Raw genomic sequence first — 18,193 nt, forward strand, 5'->3', positions numbered from 1 at the left:
GCCTACTGAGCAAGCTAGTATTCAGTCTCCACCTGGGGGAATTGTGAACATTAAAGCTTCACTGAACACACAAAGAGATCGGCGCATGGTCTGTCCAAGTGTTTAAACCAGTATCAGCGGACACACAGTTACTTACATACTTGCTGTCAATAAAAAGATAAATCAATTCTACTGTATGAGCAATGTCTGGAGGAGAAGAATGGTTAGTCTCTTTCTGATGCGTGCAGATATCTCCAGATGTCATGAAGATGAAATTCATCAATGAGATGCCTAAGTTCCTTAGCATGTAGGGTGCTGATGTTGGAGTAGTCCATGTTGCGCATAACAGGTACATTAAAGTTTCCTCCAGTTTCTGAAGGTTTGGAAGAATTTCCTAGCAAAGGTCAGTTGTGATGAATTCGGGGAGTAGACCGTTGCCAAGGTATAAGGGACGTTATTGATATAACAAGACAAAATAATATATCTTCCATCCGATCCATAACAGGCATTTATCAACTTAATGGTCACTGAGTTCTTTATTAAAATAGCCACTCCTCCCCTTTTTTTGAGTCATTTGCAAAAAAGGCATGTTGAAACCTTGGATGAAGTAGCCGTTTGTTTTCTGCGGAAAGAAGGTGGGTTTCCTGAATGCCTCATGCCCACCAGGGTTTGATGGACGGGCTATACCCCAATCATCCAGAAATGTTCCCAACTGAGAAGGAGTATGGCATATATGAGTGCCTCCATCTTTGAAAATTGCCAGCTTCACTGGAAAGCCACACTTACACTTGATGTCTTAATCCCCGAGGAGTTTAGAGAGGTGGGCGAATTCTCTTCCTTTATTAAGAGTTGTAGCAGAGCTTCTTTTTTTTATAGAAGTGAAGTCTATGAAGTCTAGCCAGGACATCTTTTGGCAAAACTGTATCCTGGCCTTTGGGTTTAGGGACTCTATGAATTCTGTCCACTGTCCGGTCTCTGGTATCCCATCCGGGGAGTATAAGCTGCAGAAACTTGTGGAAGTATTCCTGGAGGTCTTTATCTGCTACTGATGAGGGAATCCCTCTGATTTTTAGGTTATTTCTTCGGGATCTTTCCTCTATAGTGTTGAGAAAAACCACCAAAAACTACATCAAAAAAACACCAAAAAGGAGCCAAGACAAATGATATGTGCACACACAGAATGTGGTGAGCCTTCCTCATAAAGATGGCTGCAGCCGAGGTGCAAGATGCTGATGTCACAGCCACTCAACCTCCACATTAGGGGGGAGGGGCGGCTGCTTAGCATAAGACATGCACACTAATAAGGCTTGCACTGGGAGCCCATCATATAATGAGTGAAATGCACAGTGTCTGAACTGTGACCTATAAATGACGCCAGAAACCCAGGTCAGGCGGGCAAAACAGCACTATATAAGTGCATCTCGCACGGATACACGAGACGCACAGTGTCTGAATAATGGCCTATAAATGACGCACAACACCAGGTCCAGGCGGGTCAGTTAGCACTATGAGTACATAACACATGACAGGCTCACCATTTAACCACCTGAATTCAAAAGGTCCACACACATCCTGCAAAAATGGATAAAATGTGCCATACCTCAAATAGTGAGATATTAGTTTATATTTTGGCCCAAAATATGTAAGCTCGCAATCCGTTCGTCAAGGATTCTCACACTTGCGAGTCCCTACACTGAATTAGTTAGAAAAACCACAAAAAACTACATCAAAAAAACACCAAAAAGGAGCCAAGACAAATGATATGTGCACACACAGAATGTGGTGAGCCTTCCTCATAAAGATGGCTGCAGCCGAGGTGCAAGATGCTGATGTCACAGCCACTCAACCTCCACATTAGGGGGGAGGGGCGGCTGCTTAGCATAAGACATGCACACTAATAAGGCTTGCACTGGGAGCCCATCATATAATGAGTGAAATGCACAGTGTCTGAACTGTGACCTATAAATGACGCCAGAAACCCAGGTCAGGCGGGCAAAACAGCACTATATAAGTGCATCTCGCACGGATACACGAGACGCACAGTGTCTGAATAATGGCCTATAAATGACGCACAACACCAGGTCCAGGCGGGTCAGTTAGCACTATGAGTACATAACACATGACAGGCTCACCATTTAACCACCTGAATTCAAAAGGTCCACACACATCCTGCAAAAATGGATAAAATGTGCCATACCTCAAATAGTGAGATATTAGTTTATATTTTGGCCCAAAATATGTAAGCTCGCAATCCGTTCGTCAAGGATTCTCACACTTGCGAGTCCCTACACTGAATTAGTTAGAAAAACCACAAAAAACTACATCAAAAAAACACCAAAAAGGAGCCAAGACAAATGATATGTGCACACACAGAATGTGGTGAGCCTTCCTCATAAAGATGGCTGCAGCCGAGGTGCAAGATGCTGATGTCACAGCCACTCAACCTCCACATTAGGGGGGAGGGGCGGCTGCTTAGCATAAGACATGCACACTAATAAGGCTTGCACTGGGAGCCCATCATATAATGAGTGAAATGCACAGTGTCTGAACTGTGACCTATAAATGACGCCAGAAACCCAGGTCAGGCGGGCAAAACAGCACTATATAAGTGCATCTCGCACGGATACACGAGACGCACAGTGTCTGAATAATGGCCTATAAATGACGCACAACACCAGGTCCAGGCGGGTCAGTTAGCACTATGAGTACATAACACATGACAGGCTCACCATTTAACCACCTGAATTCAAAAGGTCCACACACATCCTGCAAAAATGGATAAAATGTGCCATACCTCAAATAGTGAGATATTAGTTTATATTTTGGCCCAAAATATGTAAGCTCGCAATCCGTTCGTCAAGGATTCTCACACTTGCGAGTCCCTACACTGAATTAGTTAGAAAAACCACAAAAAACTACATCAAAAAAACACCAAAAAGGAGCCAAGACAAATGATATGTGCACACACAGAATGTGGTGAGCCTTCCTCATAAAGATGGCTGCAGCCGAGGTGCAAGATGCTGATGTCACAGCCACTCAACCTCCACATTAGGGGGGAGGGGCGGCTGCTTAGCATAAGACATACATTAAAGTTTCCTCCAGTTTCTGAAGGTTTGGAAGAATTTCCTAGCAAAGGTCAGTTGTGATGAATTCGGGGAGTAGACCGTTGCCAAGGTATAAGGGACGTTATTGATATAACAAGACAAAATAATATATCTTCCATCCGATCCATAACAGGCATTTATCAACTTAAAGGTCACTGAGTTCTTTATTAAAATAGCCACTCCTCCCCTTTTTTTGAGTCATTTGCAAAAAAGGCATGTTGAAACCTTGGATGAAGTAGCCGTTTGTTTTCTGCGGAAAGAAGGTGGGTTTCCTGAATGCCTCATGCCCACCAGGGTTTGATGGACGGGCTATACCCCAATCATCCAGAAATGTTCCCAACTGAGAAGGAGTATGGCATATATGAGTGCCTCCATCTTTGAAAATTGCCAGCTTCACTGGAAAGCCACACTTACACTTGATGTCTTAATCCCCGAGGAGTTTAGAGAGGTGGGCGAATTCTCTTCCTTTATTAAGAGTTGTAGCAGAGCTTCTTTTTTTTATAGAAGTGAAGTCTATGAAGTCTAGCCAGGACATCTTTTGGCAAAACTGTATCCTGGCCTTTGGGTTTAGGGACTCTATGAATTCTGTCCACTGTCCGGTCTCTGGTATCCCATCCGGGGAGTATAAGCTGCAGAAACTTGTGGAAGTATTCCTGGAGGTCTTTATCTGCTACTGATGAGGGAATCCCTCTGATTTTTAGGTTAATTCTTCGGGATCTTTCCTCTATAGTGTTGAGCCACCCCCCTAGTGTTCGAGTTTGGTTCGGTTCGTCGAACGGCTGGTAAGTTCGGTGAACATTCGACGATCACCTTCGAACCTTCGAACCCCATTGAAAACAATGGGAGACAAACACATACAAACACATAAAAAACACCTTCTAAGGTGTCCAAAAGGTGACAAACAACTCACAAGACACCACAAACACATGGAAAGTGACAAGTATATATACTCATGCGAAAACAAAAGAGCTGGACGAGTAAAAGGAGGAGGAGACACAGATATAGGCATGTTATTCCCTTCTAAAATCATGTAAAACACAGCAAGTGGACTCCAACCAGAGTCTCCCTTTTTTCCAAAAATTGGGCCACAGACACCACTTAAGAGGCATCAGTTGTCCCCCAGTTGCAAACTTGACATGTTGATTTGCATGAAGCACAATCAAAATCCACAAGCCTTTACTCTCCCCAGGATGACACAGGGGTAGAAAAGTCCTTGCTGATCCATGACTTGTTCATCTTGATGAACGTTAGTCTGTCCACATTGTCACTGGACAGACGCGTGCGCTTATCTGAAAGCACACACTCAGTAGCACTGAAGACGCGTTCCGAGGGAACGCTAGCTGCGGGACACATACAAGATCTCCAAGGCGTAAGTGGCGAGCTCAAGCCATTTTTCCAGATTGGAAGCCCAAAATGAGCAAGGCTCCTGTATCATCCTCTCCAGTTGTTGACTATGCGTCAGACTTCTTGTCTCTTGTGGCCTTCCAAAGGATGGTCTAAAAAATTCATGAAATTATTCCATAAAATTGCTGTTACCACCAGATATGGTGTTGCTGGTACGGTTTGACTGATGATGACTCGACAGTCCCATGGTTGGAAAGTTACAACTGTGAGATTCATTCTGTGCACCACTGGTGTTTAGTGGAAAAGCCGAGCTAAGATTGCATAACAGCTTCTGCTGATACTCCTGCATACGTGCGTCCCTCAAATTTGGACTTGTACCGGGGATCTAAGAGTGTGGCAACCCAGTAGTCAGCATTACTTCTAATTGGACAATTCGAGGGTCATGTTGTAGGTAGTGCAGCAAGAAGGCACTCATGTGGCTTGTGCATCCAGGAGGACCAATTCTTTGCTGTGCTTGTGGCGGCGAGGTGATAACCATGCTTCCTTCCTCTGACCTCTCCCCCCAACCTCGAACAATAGAAATGTGATCAAGGTCTCCCTCATCTGATGGGTCTTCCATGCCCATCGCCAGTTCATCCTCCATTTCTTCCTGGGCTCCTGCACCTTCCTGAACAGTTTGGCTGCTACCATGCGACCTTGTTAATCCCTCTCCCCCACAGTCCCATGCCTGCCGCCTTGGTGATGCTGAACGTCTGGACCTTGTAGATCTTGGTATCCCTTCCGCATATGAATCCTCCTGTGCTTCCTGCCCTTCCTCTTGTCCCACCACCTGACTCCGAATACTGTTTAGAGTGTGCTCCAGTATGTAAATGACTGGAATTTTCATGCTGATAATCTTCGTCGCCATGTAGAAACTGTGCAGAAGGGTGCATAGGTCCTTGATCTAAGACCACTCCAGCAGCATGATCTTCCCCACCTCTGCATCTCATTGGCCCAGGCTATACATCATAACATATTGCACCTGGGCTCCGCAGTGCTGCCACAGTCGCTGCAACATGTGGAGAGTTGAATTCCAGCGTGTCGACACATCGCATTTCAGGCGGTGAACCGGCAGGCTGAAAGACTTCTTGAGGGATGCAAGTCGTTCAGATGCGCCGTGTGAACGGCGGAAGTGAGCAGATAGTGACTGTCCCCTGTGCAGAAGCCCATCTAGGCCGGGATAGTGGGTCAAAAATTGCTGGTCAACCAGGTTCAACACGTGAGCCATACAAGGCACGTGTGTCACCTTGCCCCGGCGAAGGGCCGCACCCAGGTTTGCAGCATTGTCGCACACGGCCTTCCCTGGCTGCAGGTTGAGTGGAGACAACCATTTACGAAACTCGGTCTCCAGAGCTGACCACAACTCCTCAGCTGTGTGACTCACATTTCCCAGACATTTCAACGTAAAGACCGCCTGATGCCGTTGAGCTCTGCTGCCAGCATAGTAAGGAGGTGTGTGGTATTCCTTGTGCGCAGTTACAACGCGGGTGACCTGACCAGACAGGCTTTGGGCGGAGGTGGAGGACCGAGATGAGGTTGAGGAGGCAGAAGAAGTGGAAGAACTTCTACATAGTGGATTGACGCACAACTCGTGGGGACGGCAAGACTTGTACAGCAGACCCTTCTCCATCTCTCACCATAGTTACCCAGTGCCCAGTCAGCAACATGTAACGCCCCTGTCCATGCTTACTGGTCCAAGTATCTGTGGTGAAATGCACCTTGTCACACACAGAGTTTCTCAAGGAAGCGGTGATGTTGTGTGTGCTGGTGTAGCGCAGGCACACCTTTCTTGGAGAAGTAGTGGCGACTGGGCATCTGGTACTGGGGCACTTCAACGGACATAAGGTCTCGAAATTCTCTGTGTCCACCAGGCAGAAAGGCAGCATTTCTGTAGCCAACAGCTTGCAGAGGGTGAAAGTCAACCTCTTAGCTTTGTCATAGTTAGGAGGAAATGGTCTTTTACTTATCCACATCTGAGGGACTGAGGGCTGGCTGCTGTGCTGAGACGGCATTGAGTAGGGTGTCTCTGGAAAACTGCTCGTTTGTGAGGAAAGTGCATGTAGGGACATAATGTTGCCTTCATCCAAAGGTGGTGCTCTCAATGTCTGAGAGAGCTCAACACCAGCACCTGTTTCCACTTCTAAAACAACTGACGACCTGCCAATCACACTGCCTGTTGCGGTTAAAGAGGTGGAAGGTCTGCGTCGCAAAGCATGTGTGGCTGCTGTCCCCACAGTCATAGAGGATGAAGAGTGCGCAGATGCACTTGAAGGGGCAGATGGTGGTAGGCCCGTTCCGCTAGGCCACATTGTAGCACAGTGAGCTTCCCACTGGGACTTATGCTTCATATCCATGTGACGGTTCATGGACGAAGTAGTCAAACTAGTGAGGTTTTGGCCTCTACTTAGAGATTGCCGACAAACTTACAGATGACATGAGTTGGGAGATCCTTTGCGATGTCAAAAAGGGACCAGGCTAGGCAAGGCTTAGAGCCCATGTGATCTGCAGAGCCACCCGACTTGTACTCAGAGGCAGAGTTGTGGCTGAGGATGCAGTTGTTGATGTGCTTCCAGCTCTCCGTCTGTGTCCAGGAAGGTGCAAGCTAACCTCGTCGTCAGTCGCATCCTCCTCTACCGCCTCTGCTGACCTCATCGAGTGCCTGACTGTGGGTTGACAGTAAGTGGGATCTACAACCTCATCATCACCCTGTGTGTTTGCACTCCCCTCGTCCTCAGAGACAACCTCTTCCTGCCCTGACCGAATAGTTAAGTTGTCATTCCAATCAGGTATCTGAGTCTCATCGTCATCCGCATGTTCCTCATTGTCTCCACCAAGAGGAGTTACAGTTTGGGAATGAGGGTCTTCATTATGCTCAGAACCTTCTTCATCTGGGCCAGAATCTGACTCACAAAGCTTCTGGGCATCACTGCAGATCATTTCCTTGTCTGGACTCACTGTAGCTTTGGAGCAGACCTCTGATTCCCAGGCTATGGTGTGACTGAACAGCTCTGCAGACTAAACCATCTCTGTTACCCCATCCTCTGCAGGGCGGGTGGAGACTTGAGAGCTGCTGGTAGAAAGCAAGTGTGATGGGGGTGTCAACTCAGAGGACTGGAGTCTTTGGGATGTTGAAGTAGAGGTGGAGGAAAGGCCACTTGATGGAGCACTTGAGATCCATTCAAGCATCTGCTGGTTTTGTGCCTCATCTACCTTTGGTAGCAATTGTCGTTTCCGTAACAAAGGGATCATATCAGATTGTCCACGGAAATTAGTAGACAGCTTACTTTTGCTGGAAGATGGCCTTTCTTCAGCAAATGTTACTGTTGATTTACCACCTACACCACGGACACAAACTTTTTTTCCCCTTTCCAACACGTCTGTTCCCCTTTCCACCAGCATCTGTCCTTTTGCCACTCATATTGTTTGTGAACAAATTGGACACTGTTTATTGCATTTAAAATGGTGTATCAAAAATGGAGAGGTGGCGTACAATGCAGAGGTGGTATAGCTTTCTTGTCAGCAGAGGAACCCTCACTTACTATCCCAGACAATGAAACTATGCCCCTAAAACTGGCTGCACTTTGTGCAATTCAAATGGCGTAGCAAAATGGAAGAGATGGTGTACAATGCAGAGGTGGTCTAGATTTCTTGTCAGCAGAGGAACCCTCACTTATTATCCCAGACAATGAAACTATGCCCCTAAAACTGGCTGCACTTTGTGCAATTAAAATGGCGTAGAAAAAATAGAGAGGTGGGGTACAATGCAGAGGTGGTATAGCTTTCTTGTCAGCAGAGGAACCCTCACTTACTATCCCAGACAATTAAACTTTGCCCCAAGGAACTGCCTGCACTTTTTGCACTTAAAATTGCGTAGCAAAAATGGAGAGGTGGTGTAGAATGCAGAGGTGGTATAGCTTTCTTGTCAGCAGAGGAACCCTCACTTACTATCCCAGACAATGAAACTATGCCCCTAAAACTGGCTATACTTTGTGCGATTAAAATGGCGTAGCAAAAATTGAGAGGTGGTGTACAATGCAGAGGTGGTGTAGCTTTCTTGTCAGCAGAGGAGCCCTCACTTACTATTCCAGACAATAAAACTATGCCCCTAAAACTGGTTGCACTTTGTGCAATTAATATGGCGTAGCAAAAATTGAGAGGTGGTGTACAATGCAGAGGTGGTATAGCTTTCTTGTCAGCAGAGGAACCCTCACTTACTATCCCAGACAATGAAACTATGCCCCTAAAACTGACTGCACTTTGTGCAATTACAATAGCGTAAAAAAAAATGGAGAGGTGGTGTAGAATGCAGAGGTGGTATAGCTTTCTTGTCAGCAGAGGAACCCTCATTTACTATCCCAGACAATGAAACTGTGCCCCTAAAACTGACTGCACTTTGTGCAATTACAATAGGAATAGCCCGTACTGCTGCCCCAAAGGGGCTCAAGGGAGGGCAGCATGACTAGGAGGGATGCCAGGCCATAGGGTCAGTGAGGGGTTAATGTGTAAAGTTAGTTTGAGCGGGAAATCTGGGGGTGGAACTAAGAGGCAGTTAGGACTAGGGGTCAGTTTGATTGGTCAGGGGGTGGTACTGGGAGGGGGTCATATATAGGTCAGGTCAGGGGAGGGGGTGAGCATTCCTACCTGGACGGTGACTGGAATCGTTCCCGCCTGCCCGCCCGCCCGCCCTGAAGATTGATTCAACATCGATGAAGAAGAGGAGGAAGATCGTGATCTGTCGCAGCAGCGGAAAGGAGGGGGGTGTCTGAAGGTGGGGGTTGCACAGAGGAGAGGACGGAACCCAGTGCCGGAGCAGGTTACCTCTAACGGTGCAAATGTTTGGTAAAACGGGTCCTTGCTGGGTTGAGTCTCAGCGGGACATGGTGTGGGCAACATCTGGCCAGGGCTCTCGAGTCGGTGTGTTGCGGCTGAGGGTCAGGAGGTGGGCCGATGTTGCAAGGAACAATTTTGGTCAACCTTCAGGTACCCCCCCCTCCTTTGGGTTTTCTTCAATGAAGATTTGTATTGAAGATTTGTATTGTTATGTTGCTTAATTCAGTTATTAATAAATGGGGCTGCTGTGGCCTTTATATCCAATGTCACGCAGTGTTTGAGTTTGTTTTAGATAAGAACCACAGTGCGTATGGGATGTTGGGTAAATGGAAAAGGCCTTTAGTCAGACATTCCGGAGTCAAGCGTAGAAAAAATGGAGAGGTGGTGTAGAATGCAGAGGTGGTATAGCTTTCTTGTCAGCAGAGGAACCCTCACTTACTATCCCAGACAATGAAACTATTCCCCTAAAACTGGCTGCACTTTGTGCAATTAAAATGGCGTAGAAAATATGGAGAGGTGGAGTACAATGCAGAGGGGGTATAGCTTTCTTGTGAGCAGAGGAACCCTCACTTACTATCCCAGACAATGAAACTATGCCCCAAGGAATTGCCTGAGCTGATTTAGACAGATGCTGTGATAAACCCTTGCACAGTGCTGGCACAGACCTGCCTAGCAAAAATGGCTATGAAATGCTGTAATGTAGCCCTGAAAAGGGCTGAAATTACAAGTAGTCCCTAATCCATAAACCGATGTGTAGATTGCACTGTATAAGTCTATAGCGCACACATCAGCAGCAGCAGGAGCGGTGACTGTCACACACCCACAGCAGAGAGATAATGGCAGCGATGGGGGAAATGGACGGGTCTTATAGGGCAAGGACATGTGACATGCACAGCCTATGACACATGCCCTTGCTTGTCTGGCAAAAATCCACTTTGCTGTGTGTGTGTCTGTGATTGGCTGACAGCCTGGCCAGCCCCACTGTACGCGCGGTTAGGAAAAAAAAATATCGATCGCCATTCAGCACTCAGCAGCACTTATCTAAACCCCATCCCCCCACACACACTATACCCTTAATTTAGCTACTGTCATTATTAACAGTGACTGACAGTATTACAGTGAAAAGCTAGCTAGTAACTAGCTACGGTTTTGGTGATCGAACCGTTATCGAACGGTAACTTAAACGGCCGAACTTGAAGCAAATCGTTCGAGTTCGTCGAACGATTCGAACACTGCCCAAAATCACTCGAATTTGAAATTGGCGAACGATTCGAATCGAACATCGCTCATCTCTAGTCCTCTATATCACTTATTTTAAGCTTAAGTGACTCCACCTCCTTTTCTAAATCTGTATTTGCATCGATCAGATTGTTATGTGGTGTTGCAAATTCAGCCATTTTGGTTTGTACATGCTCTGTACGATCTCCCAGACACCTGATCATCTCTTTCAGCTAGAGATACCAATCAATAGATCAGTAAGAGAGGTTAACAATAACAGTAAAGCCTATATGGAAAACTCCACACAAAAATATACTTAAAAGGGTATTTTATTAAATTTCCAAAGTTAAAAACACTTTAAAAAAAGGAAAAGGACACAAGGTCAACTTGCTCCAAGCAGTAACACGGTAACAAGTTTACAATCAATATTCCATAGTAAAGATTAATAAATATGATTTAGTGCATGCAAATAGCAACCGAGTGTCAGTAAAAAACAAGTAGGTAAATATAATAAATATAAATAAAGTGCAATGTTTTCACTGAAACACAAGGTGGCTAAAGAGCACCAAAAAGGTAAGTATGGTTAGAAGTACCGTATTTTTCGCTTTATAAGACGCACCCCCAAATTTGGTGAAGGAATAGAGAATTTTTTAATAAATGGGGTCCGTCTTATAATGCCAGTGTCCGTCTAACAAATAATATAGGGTATATGTCCCTCATAGCCCCCTCATCCTAAAATTAGCCACCTTAATCTGGATATGGCCACCTTATATTGAACACGTCCCACAGTAAGGCCCACAGGCCCACTGTGGCAGGCCCACAGGCCCACTGTGGTAGGCCCACAGGCCCACTGTGGCAGGCCCACTGTGGCCAGGCCCACAGGCCCACTGTGACAGGCCCACTGTGGCAGGCCCACAGGCCCACTGTTTGCACGCACACAGGCCCACTGTTTGCACGCACACAGGCCCACTGTTTGCACGCACACAGGCCTACTGTTTGCAGGCACACAGGCCCACTGTGGCCAGGCCCACTGTGGCCAGGCCCACTGTGGCCAGGCCCACAGGCCCACTGTGGCCAGGCCCACTGTGGCAGGCCCACAGGCCCACTGTGGCAGGCCCACAGGCCCACTGTTTGCACGCACACAGGCCCACTGTTTGCAGGCACACAGGCCCACTGTTTGCAGGCACACAGGCCCACTGTTTGCAGGCACACAGGCCCACTGTTTGCAGGCACACAGGCCCACTGTGGCAGGCCCACTGTTTGCAGGCACACAGGCCCACTGTTTGCAGGCACACAGGCCCACTGCTTGCAGGCCCACAGGCCCACTGTGGCAGGCCTACTGTTTGCAGGCACACAGGCCCACTGTTGGATATCGCCCCCTTGTTGCTGCTTTTAGTAAAATAAACTCCTTACCTTCTGCATCAGTGTCCTGTCTGGTGTCACCCTCCTCGGGGTTGAGCTCCTCCAGTGTCTCCTGCACTTCCTACTTCCTGGTTCTAGTGCTGGTCATGTGATCGGGACAGCAGAGAGAGATATCTCTGTGTGCCTTATCACAGCAGCAGGAGGGAGACTGGGCAGACATGCTGGAGGAGGTGAGTAAAGAGTTTATTATTTTACTATGGGCAGCAGCATGGGGGCCATAGCTAACACAGGGGGAGGGGGCATGTGCGATCAAAGGTAAGCACAGGCAGATAATATGCACAGCTCCCCCAGCCCATCGCCGCGGTGCAGTTTCAGCACCATGGTGGTGGACAGCAGCTGTGCATATTATATGAGCGGGTGCAGGAGATCAAAAGCTGCCGCCCGCAGCTTCACAAGCCTCTACCAACCCCCCTATCCCCCCCAGCACTGCTCCAGAGTGGCCTCCACCTCCCCTGGACCCTGCAGTATATAATCTGTATATTCAGTTTATAAGACGCACCCCCTACTTTCCCCCAAAATTTGGGGGAACAAAAGTGCGTCTTATAAAGCGAAAAATACGGTATAAAGTGCAATGCATATGTATAACAACTAGGTGGCAGAAGGCGGTAATGCATATAGAAACCATCCAGGTGGCAGTAGAGAGCAAAACCACACAATTATAAATAGTTAGAAAAAAAAATCTTGATAACCACAAGGTGGCAGTAGAGCACCGTAATATAAATACAATTATAAATAAAATTAAATATAGTGAATATAATAAAGTGCAGTGCTTTTTACTAAACCACAAGATGGCAAAAAATTACAAGTGGTGTAACTGTGATTAAAGATAAGGTGCATAAGTGGCAAGGGACCGCCATGAGATACAATTACAAATGTAGAGCACATGCTCTCACAAAACCACATGGTAAAAACGGAACCATACGTAAGAATCCTAGTCAGAGTAAGCAGAGGCTTTCATGCAGTATGTCTCATGCCAATCAACATATGAGGGTAAACTACCACTGGACTTGCACAAAGACAATAGATCAAAGATAATAAAGATAAGGAATAGAGAGAGTGTGTAAATAATTACCGCAAGGACCGCCACTTGATGCGCGTTTCGCCGTCACTTCCTCAGAAACGCGCGTCAAGTGGCGGTCCTTGCGGTAATTATTTACACACTCTCTCTATTCCTTATCTTTATTATCTTTGATCTATTGTCTTTGTGCAAGTCCAGTGGTAGTTTACCCTCATACGCTGATTGGCATGAGACATACTGTATGAAAGCATCTGCTTACTCTGACTAGGATTCTTATGTATGGTTCCATTTTTACCATGTGGTTTTGTGGCTCTACTGCCACCTTGTGGTTATCAAGGGGTTTTTTTTTTCTATTTATAATTGTGTGGTTTTGCTCTCTACTGCCACCTTGATGGTTTCTATATGCATTACCGCCTTCTGCCACCTAGTTGTTATACATATGCATTGCACTTTATACTTCTAACCATACTTAGCTTTTTGGTGCTCTTTAGCCACCTTGTGTTTCAGTGAAAACATTGCACTTTATTTATATTTATTATATTTACCCACTTGTTTTTTACTGACAATCGGTTGCTATTTGCATGCACTAAATCATATTTATTAATCTTTACTATGGAATATTGATTGTAAACTTGCTACCGTGTTACTGCTTGGACCAAGTTGATCTTGTGTCCTTTTCCTTTTTTTAAAGTGTTTTTAACTTTGGAAATTTAATAACATACCCTTTTAAGTATATTTTTGTGTGGAGTTTTCCATATAGGCTTTACTCCTCTTTCAGCTCTCTGACTATTTCTCTGAGATCACCCTGCAGGGAAGCCCTCCGTGTTTTCAGCAGGGATTTCATCGTTACCTCTGTGAGGGGAATGCCTACACTGCTTCCCATGCCGCCTATGTCTCCTTGTGAGGAGCAGGAAGAGGCTGAGGGGAACACCGGCACCATCTTTCTCGGCGAGGTGAGATCCCTATCCTGGGGGTAGAGGTCCGTCAGCTTGGCTGGGGTGCCGATTCTTTTGGGTCTCCCCTTGGGCAGCGCTGGGCGCTGGGGTTACTCACACCACCTGTAGCCGGGAATCCTGTTGTCTGTGAGCTGTTGTGAGCCGATTTATCCTGCTGCAGCACGAAGCGCCGCTTTCAAGCAGCCGTCGCCATTAGCATGCAGGCCACGCCCCCCCGGCAATTTTTTTCTTCATACAGAATATTATGTATCAGCAATGTGATCAGAAATCCCCTTGTAGTATGCAGCCCACATAAAGGATGAAGAAAGGTTTATCTGCAAAAGAAGCAAATGGTTCTTCAAAAACGTTAATCTACCAGAAGAAATAGCTGCTTGTAAAGAGTTAATCTACTATGGGGAAAATGCTGCTTCTAAAGTTTATCTGAGCATGTCACTATAAACACAGAAAGTCTACAGCAGACACACATAGGAGAAGCTGTGATAGGTTTCACCTCTTTAGCTGTTGTTGTTGTTGTTGTTTTTTTTCTAGTATGAAGCCAAGAGCACCAATCTCACCTGTGTATTCATGCAGTGTCCTCCCATACAGCAGTATATCTCAACAGTGAGGCAGGAAGTCACACAACACTCAATATAATGAGACAGTGGAGAATCCACATCAGTTCCTCTCTCCTTTGGGTCAAGAATTGTAATTACTAAATTACAGATTGTTTTTTTTTAATCTTTTTCTAATTATCTTTATTTGATAAAGGGTTGTATTTTGGTTTCCTTTTTCCTCATAAAGTTTCCTAGGAGGTGATAAGTTCAGCTTGTTCAGCTGACAGCTATGCCTCCTGACTCCCACATTTAAATGCACATTTGTATATCTGCCACCCTAATCAAGGAAAGAAAAATACTATTTAAGCCGTTTAAAATACAGACCATTCTGAAGTGCAAAGTAATTTAATTTACATCTTAAGTGTTTTCTTCTATTTATTCTTATTTTATTTTAGAGAATAAGTGGAAATGAGAGTATTCTGAGATCACCGTATCCTTTGTCTCACTTAACCCCTGACAACTACTCCACAAATTCAAAAAAGGTATTTATTACTTTACTTAAAGTTTACCTGTTATTTCAGTGCTTTTTTCTGAATCAGCTGACATAATTATGTACATAAAGAATATTATATTTCACCATTGTATGACTTATATTTTACATTTTCAGAAGTTTTCTCCCCTTAAGGCTCTATCTCCTCTGTTGTTCCTGAGTTCAGTTTCAGAGGGAACAAAAGACTAATTACTGCAATACCAACCATATAGTGTTCACACAAGAGGAGACCATGCTTTCCTATATTTCTGTAGTACCTCATGTATCTGTAGCGGTAACCTAGAGATCACCGCAGTGCAGGATGCAATTTCAATACACAAGACTTGATTGCAGAACTAAGGGTAGGTTTTATTAACAGGCAGGATATTAGCGTTTATACAAGTGAACAAGGTAATTATTCTGGCAACAGAAAAGTTTTAATACACTGCAAATCTTAGCTGGAGCTCGCCAACAGTATGTCACCCCAGCTATTACAAAGATCATCACGACAATAAACAGGACATACACAAACTAATCGCCACTACTCTGCACTAGCAACCTAACTGGCCTTCGCTACTCAGGCCACGCTGATAATGCGCTCTAGTTACAGAGGTCTATGCTACGCCCTATCAAGTGAGCACACCGGTAAAGACTCACGGTCCACTTGAGGTGTTGGACAAGTAAACTTCCAGGGGTTGGGTGTTATGATGCTCTTCAGTACGCACTTCTCTTTGCAGGCCAGGGGGAAACTCTTCTTCAACGGAGGGAAACTCCTCTTCTTCAATGGATTTGCTGACCTCAGGAACGTCTCTGTCCAATGCTCACTCAGCGGTGATCAGGGCACTCTCGTGGTCCAACTAGCAATCTCTCTCGCAGCCGCCACTGCACCTTTTCCCATACTGCTGCTCTTGGACAGCATACAGACAGCGTCCCTTCTATCAGGCCACCCGACTGCTCCTGTTCCCGCCTAAACTCTTCTCTCGCTCTTTCTCCCTTTCCCACCCTTTTTGGGGCCAGGTTAGACCTTTTCAAAGTTCAGAGGGGGAGTGCCGACTGAGCCAGCCAGTCCATAACATACAGAAAGCTCTTCTCTTAATGTCACAGTGTTCTAACCATTTTATAAGGGTGATATCCCTACATATATAGTATGAATATCTTTGCTATTCCATGCTATGGCTCTGTGTGCATTTACCATTCAGCCTTGTAATGCAAAAACAATAATCTAGCTAACATTTAATGTCTGTATGTTTCATGCATACATTATTTTGTTTAATTAGCCATGTTTATATGTCTATGTCACTAGATTCTTACTGAAGCATATTTAAAGTCCCCTGGCTCTGTTCTCAAAACGTCAACTATAAAAAGGATGCGAGAAGTTGGCTGGACTGCCATATCCAAAGCAGATAGAAGAAGGAAAATGAAAGCTGCTGAAAAAATATTTAGTTAAATGTAATTTGTATTATTTTTCATTTATTGTTTCCCTATGTATTTTGTAAGTTATTGATAAGTTCTATCTTAAAATTGCATAAGAACTTATATTATAGTATAGAATGGTTTGACATTATCTCTGTGTAACAACTCTGAAGGATTATTTTTACAATCTAATACTTTTTCATACTTTCTTTAAATGTGTTTCCCAGAATTCTAAGCAAAGTTAGTTTCACTCTTGTTCATGAGCTGTATCAAATGTTGCTGCTTATCCAAATTAAAGTAAATGAGGATTAACTGCAGCACCAAACACAAATCATGGACAGGAGTGCCACTTTTTCTGGACAAATATAATTTAGTTTGTAACTTTGAAGAACCCTCCAAACATCATTGACCGGTAAGTTGGATATGGGCATGTGAAAATGTGATTCTCAGTTAAATCACCACTCTAGCATTTTTTTTATTGTAATGCTTGAGTGGTGTTTCAAATCTAAGTACTCTGCCTCTAGTCTTATACTCACACTCCGGTGTCTTCATCTTCTATTACTGCCACTCCCATTGGTCTCCAGCAGTTTGTTACCTGCCGGCAACTCCAGTGTTTCATGGAGCGAGGCAGAGGTCGTAACGCCTTGAAAGTCTATGAGTGCCTCGTTCTCCTCTCCTAAACTTGCATCCAGAGCTTGTGATAAAACTTCTGACTTCCGGACAGTCAGAAGTTGCAGTGACAAGATGAAGATTAAGGTGAAGAAGTCAGGAGGTGAGTGTAATGCTAAGGGCAGGAAGCTTAGGTTAAAAGCACCACTCCAGTGCTGAAAAACTAAGCGCTGGAGTGGTGCTTTGAGTATAAACTCCTTATATACTTAAATGAACAATACAATTGTAGTGAAGGCAAACAATGGTTTAGGTACTATTCTACAAACAATTTTAAAGTATACAAGCCTATGTGCATAATATCTAGAAAGATAGCCAATTCTCACTTAGGCCTCATTCACACATCAGTATTTTTGCATGAGTGTTTGTATGCCAAAGCCAGGAGTGGAGACTTACAGAGAAAAACTATAATTTAAAGACTGACACCTGTTCTGTGTTTTGAACCCATTCCTAGTTTTAGCATGCAAAGAATGATAAAATACTGATCAAAAATACTGATGTGTGAATGAGGCTTTATACTTAGAGGGGGTTTTCATCTGTCTTTGTGAACCTAAACTGATACATCCAGGTATATTTAAAACTGAAACTTGTTTTCTGAGATTAACTGTCTGGTATAAAAATAAAAATGTACTTTCGAATTTTCCTTACACTTTTAAAAATGGATCTTTCCATCCCATTGTTCATTTTATTTCCTTACTGCCATTCCTCCAGGATGGGCAGCAATATTTAAGGGAGCTAGTGTTATGTTCTTATTGTAAGCAGAGGATATTTGGTGGAAAAAAGTGTGTTGTAGAATTTTAAACATTGGGGTTTTTTTCCAACTGGCATAGAGCAGCATTCTGAAATTCACCTGAATCCTGAAAATCCCATGTAATAAGTGTCTATAACTTACTAAATCCTGATGGCCAATTGGCTTTTAGAATTGTCATTAATGTTGTTAATTGATTTCCAACAATACATTGCATTCTGTTAGTTCTAACCATCATATATTAGGCTGTTTAAATAATAGACTTTTGTTGTTGTTTCCTTAACATTAGAAATCGTTTTAAATATACTACATGTATTAAATATCCGTTCACTGATTTCTGTCTTGTTCAAATGGTTCTAATAAAGCAGTTATTCCGCAGTCTTTGTCATATTCA

At 44.6% G+C, this 18,193-nt stretch overlaps 1 protein-coding gene across 3 annotated transcripts in view; it reads left to right on the forward strand.

The window, feature by feature from the left end:
- SYCP1 (synaptonemal complex protein 1) overlaps positions 1-18,171 on the forward strand; it is an 811,750-nt gene extending 793,579 nt beyond the window's left edge. For all 3 annotated transcript variants that reach the window (XM_075335624.1, XM_075335625.1, XM_075335626.1), the window contains 2 exons: positions 14,899-14,985; positions 16,276-18,171. In XM_075335624.1, coding sequence (XP_075191739.1) covers positions 14,899-14,985; positions 16,276-16,419 — 231 coding nt within the window. In that variant the 3' untranslated portion in view covers positions 16,420-18,171. The remainder of the gene's footprint in view (positions 1-14,898; positions 14,986-16,275) is intronic.
- Positions 18,172-18,193: the final 22 nt, after the last annotated feature.

This window comes from Anomaloglossus baeobatrachus, chromosome 2 (assembly GCF_048569485.1).
Source record: "Anomaloglossus baeobatrachus isolate aAnoBae1 chromosome 2, aAnoBae1.hap1, whole genome shotgun sequence".
NCBI lineage: Eukaryota > Metazoa > Chordata > Amphibia > Anura > Aromobatidae > Anomaloglossus > Anomaloglossus baeobatrachus.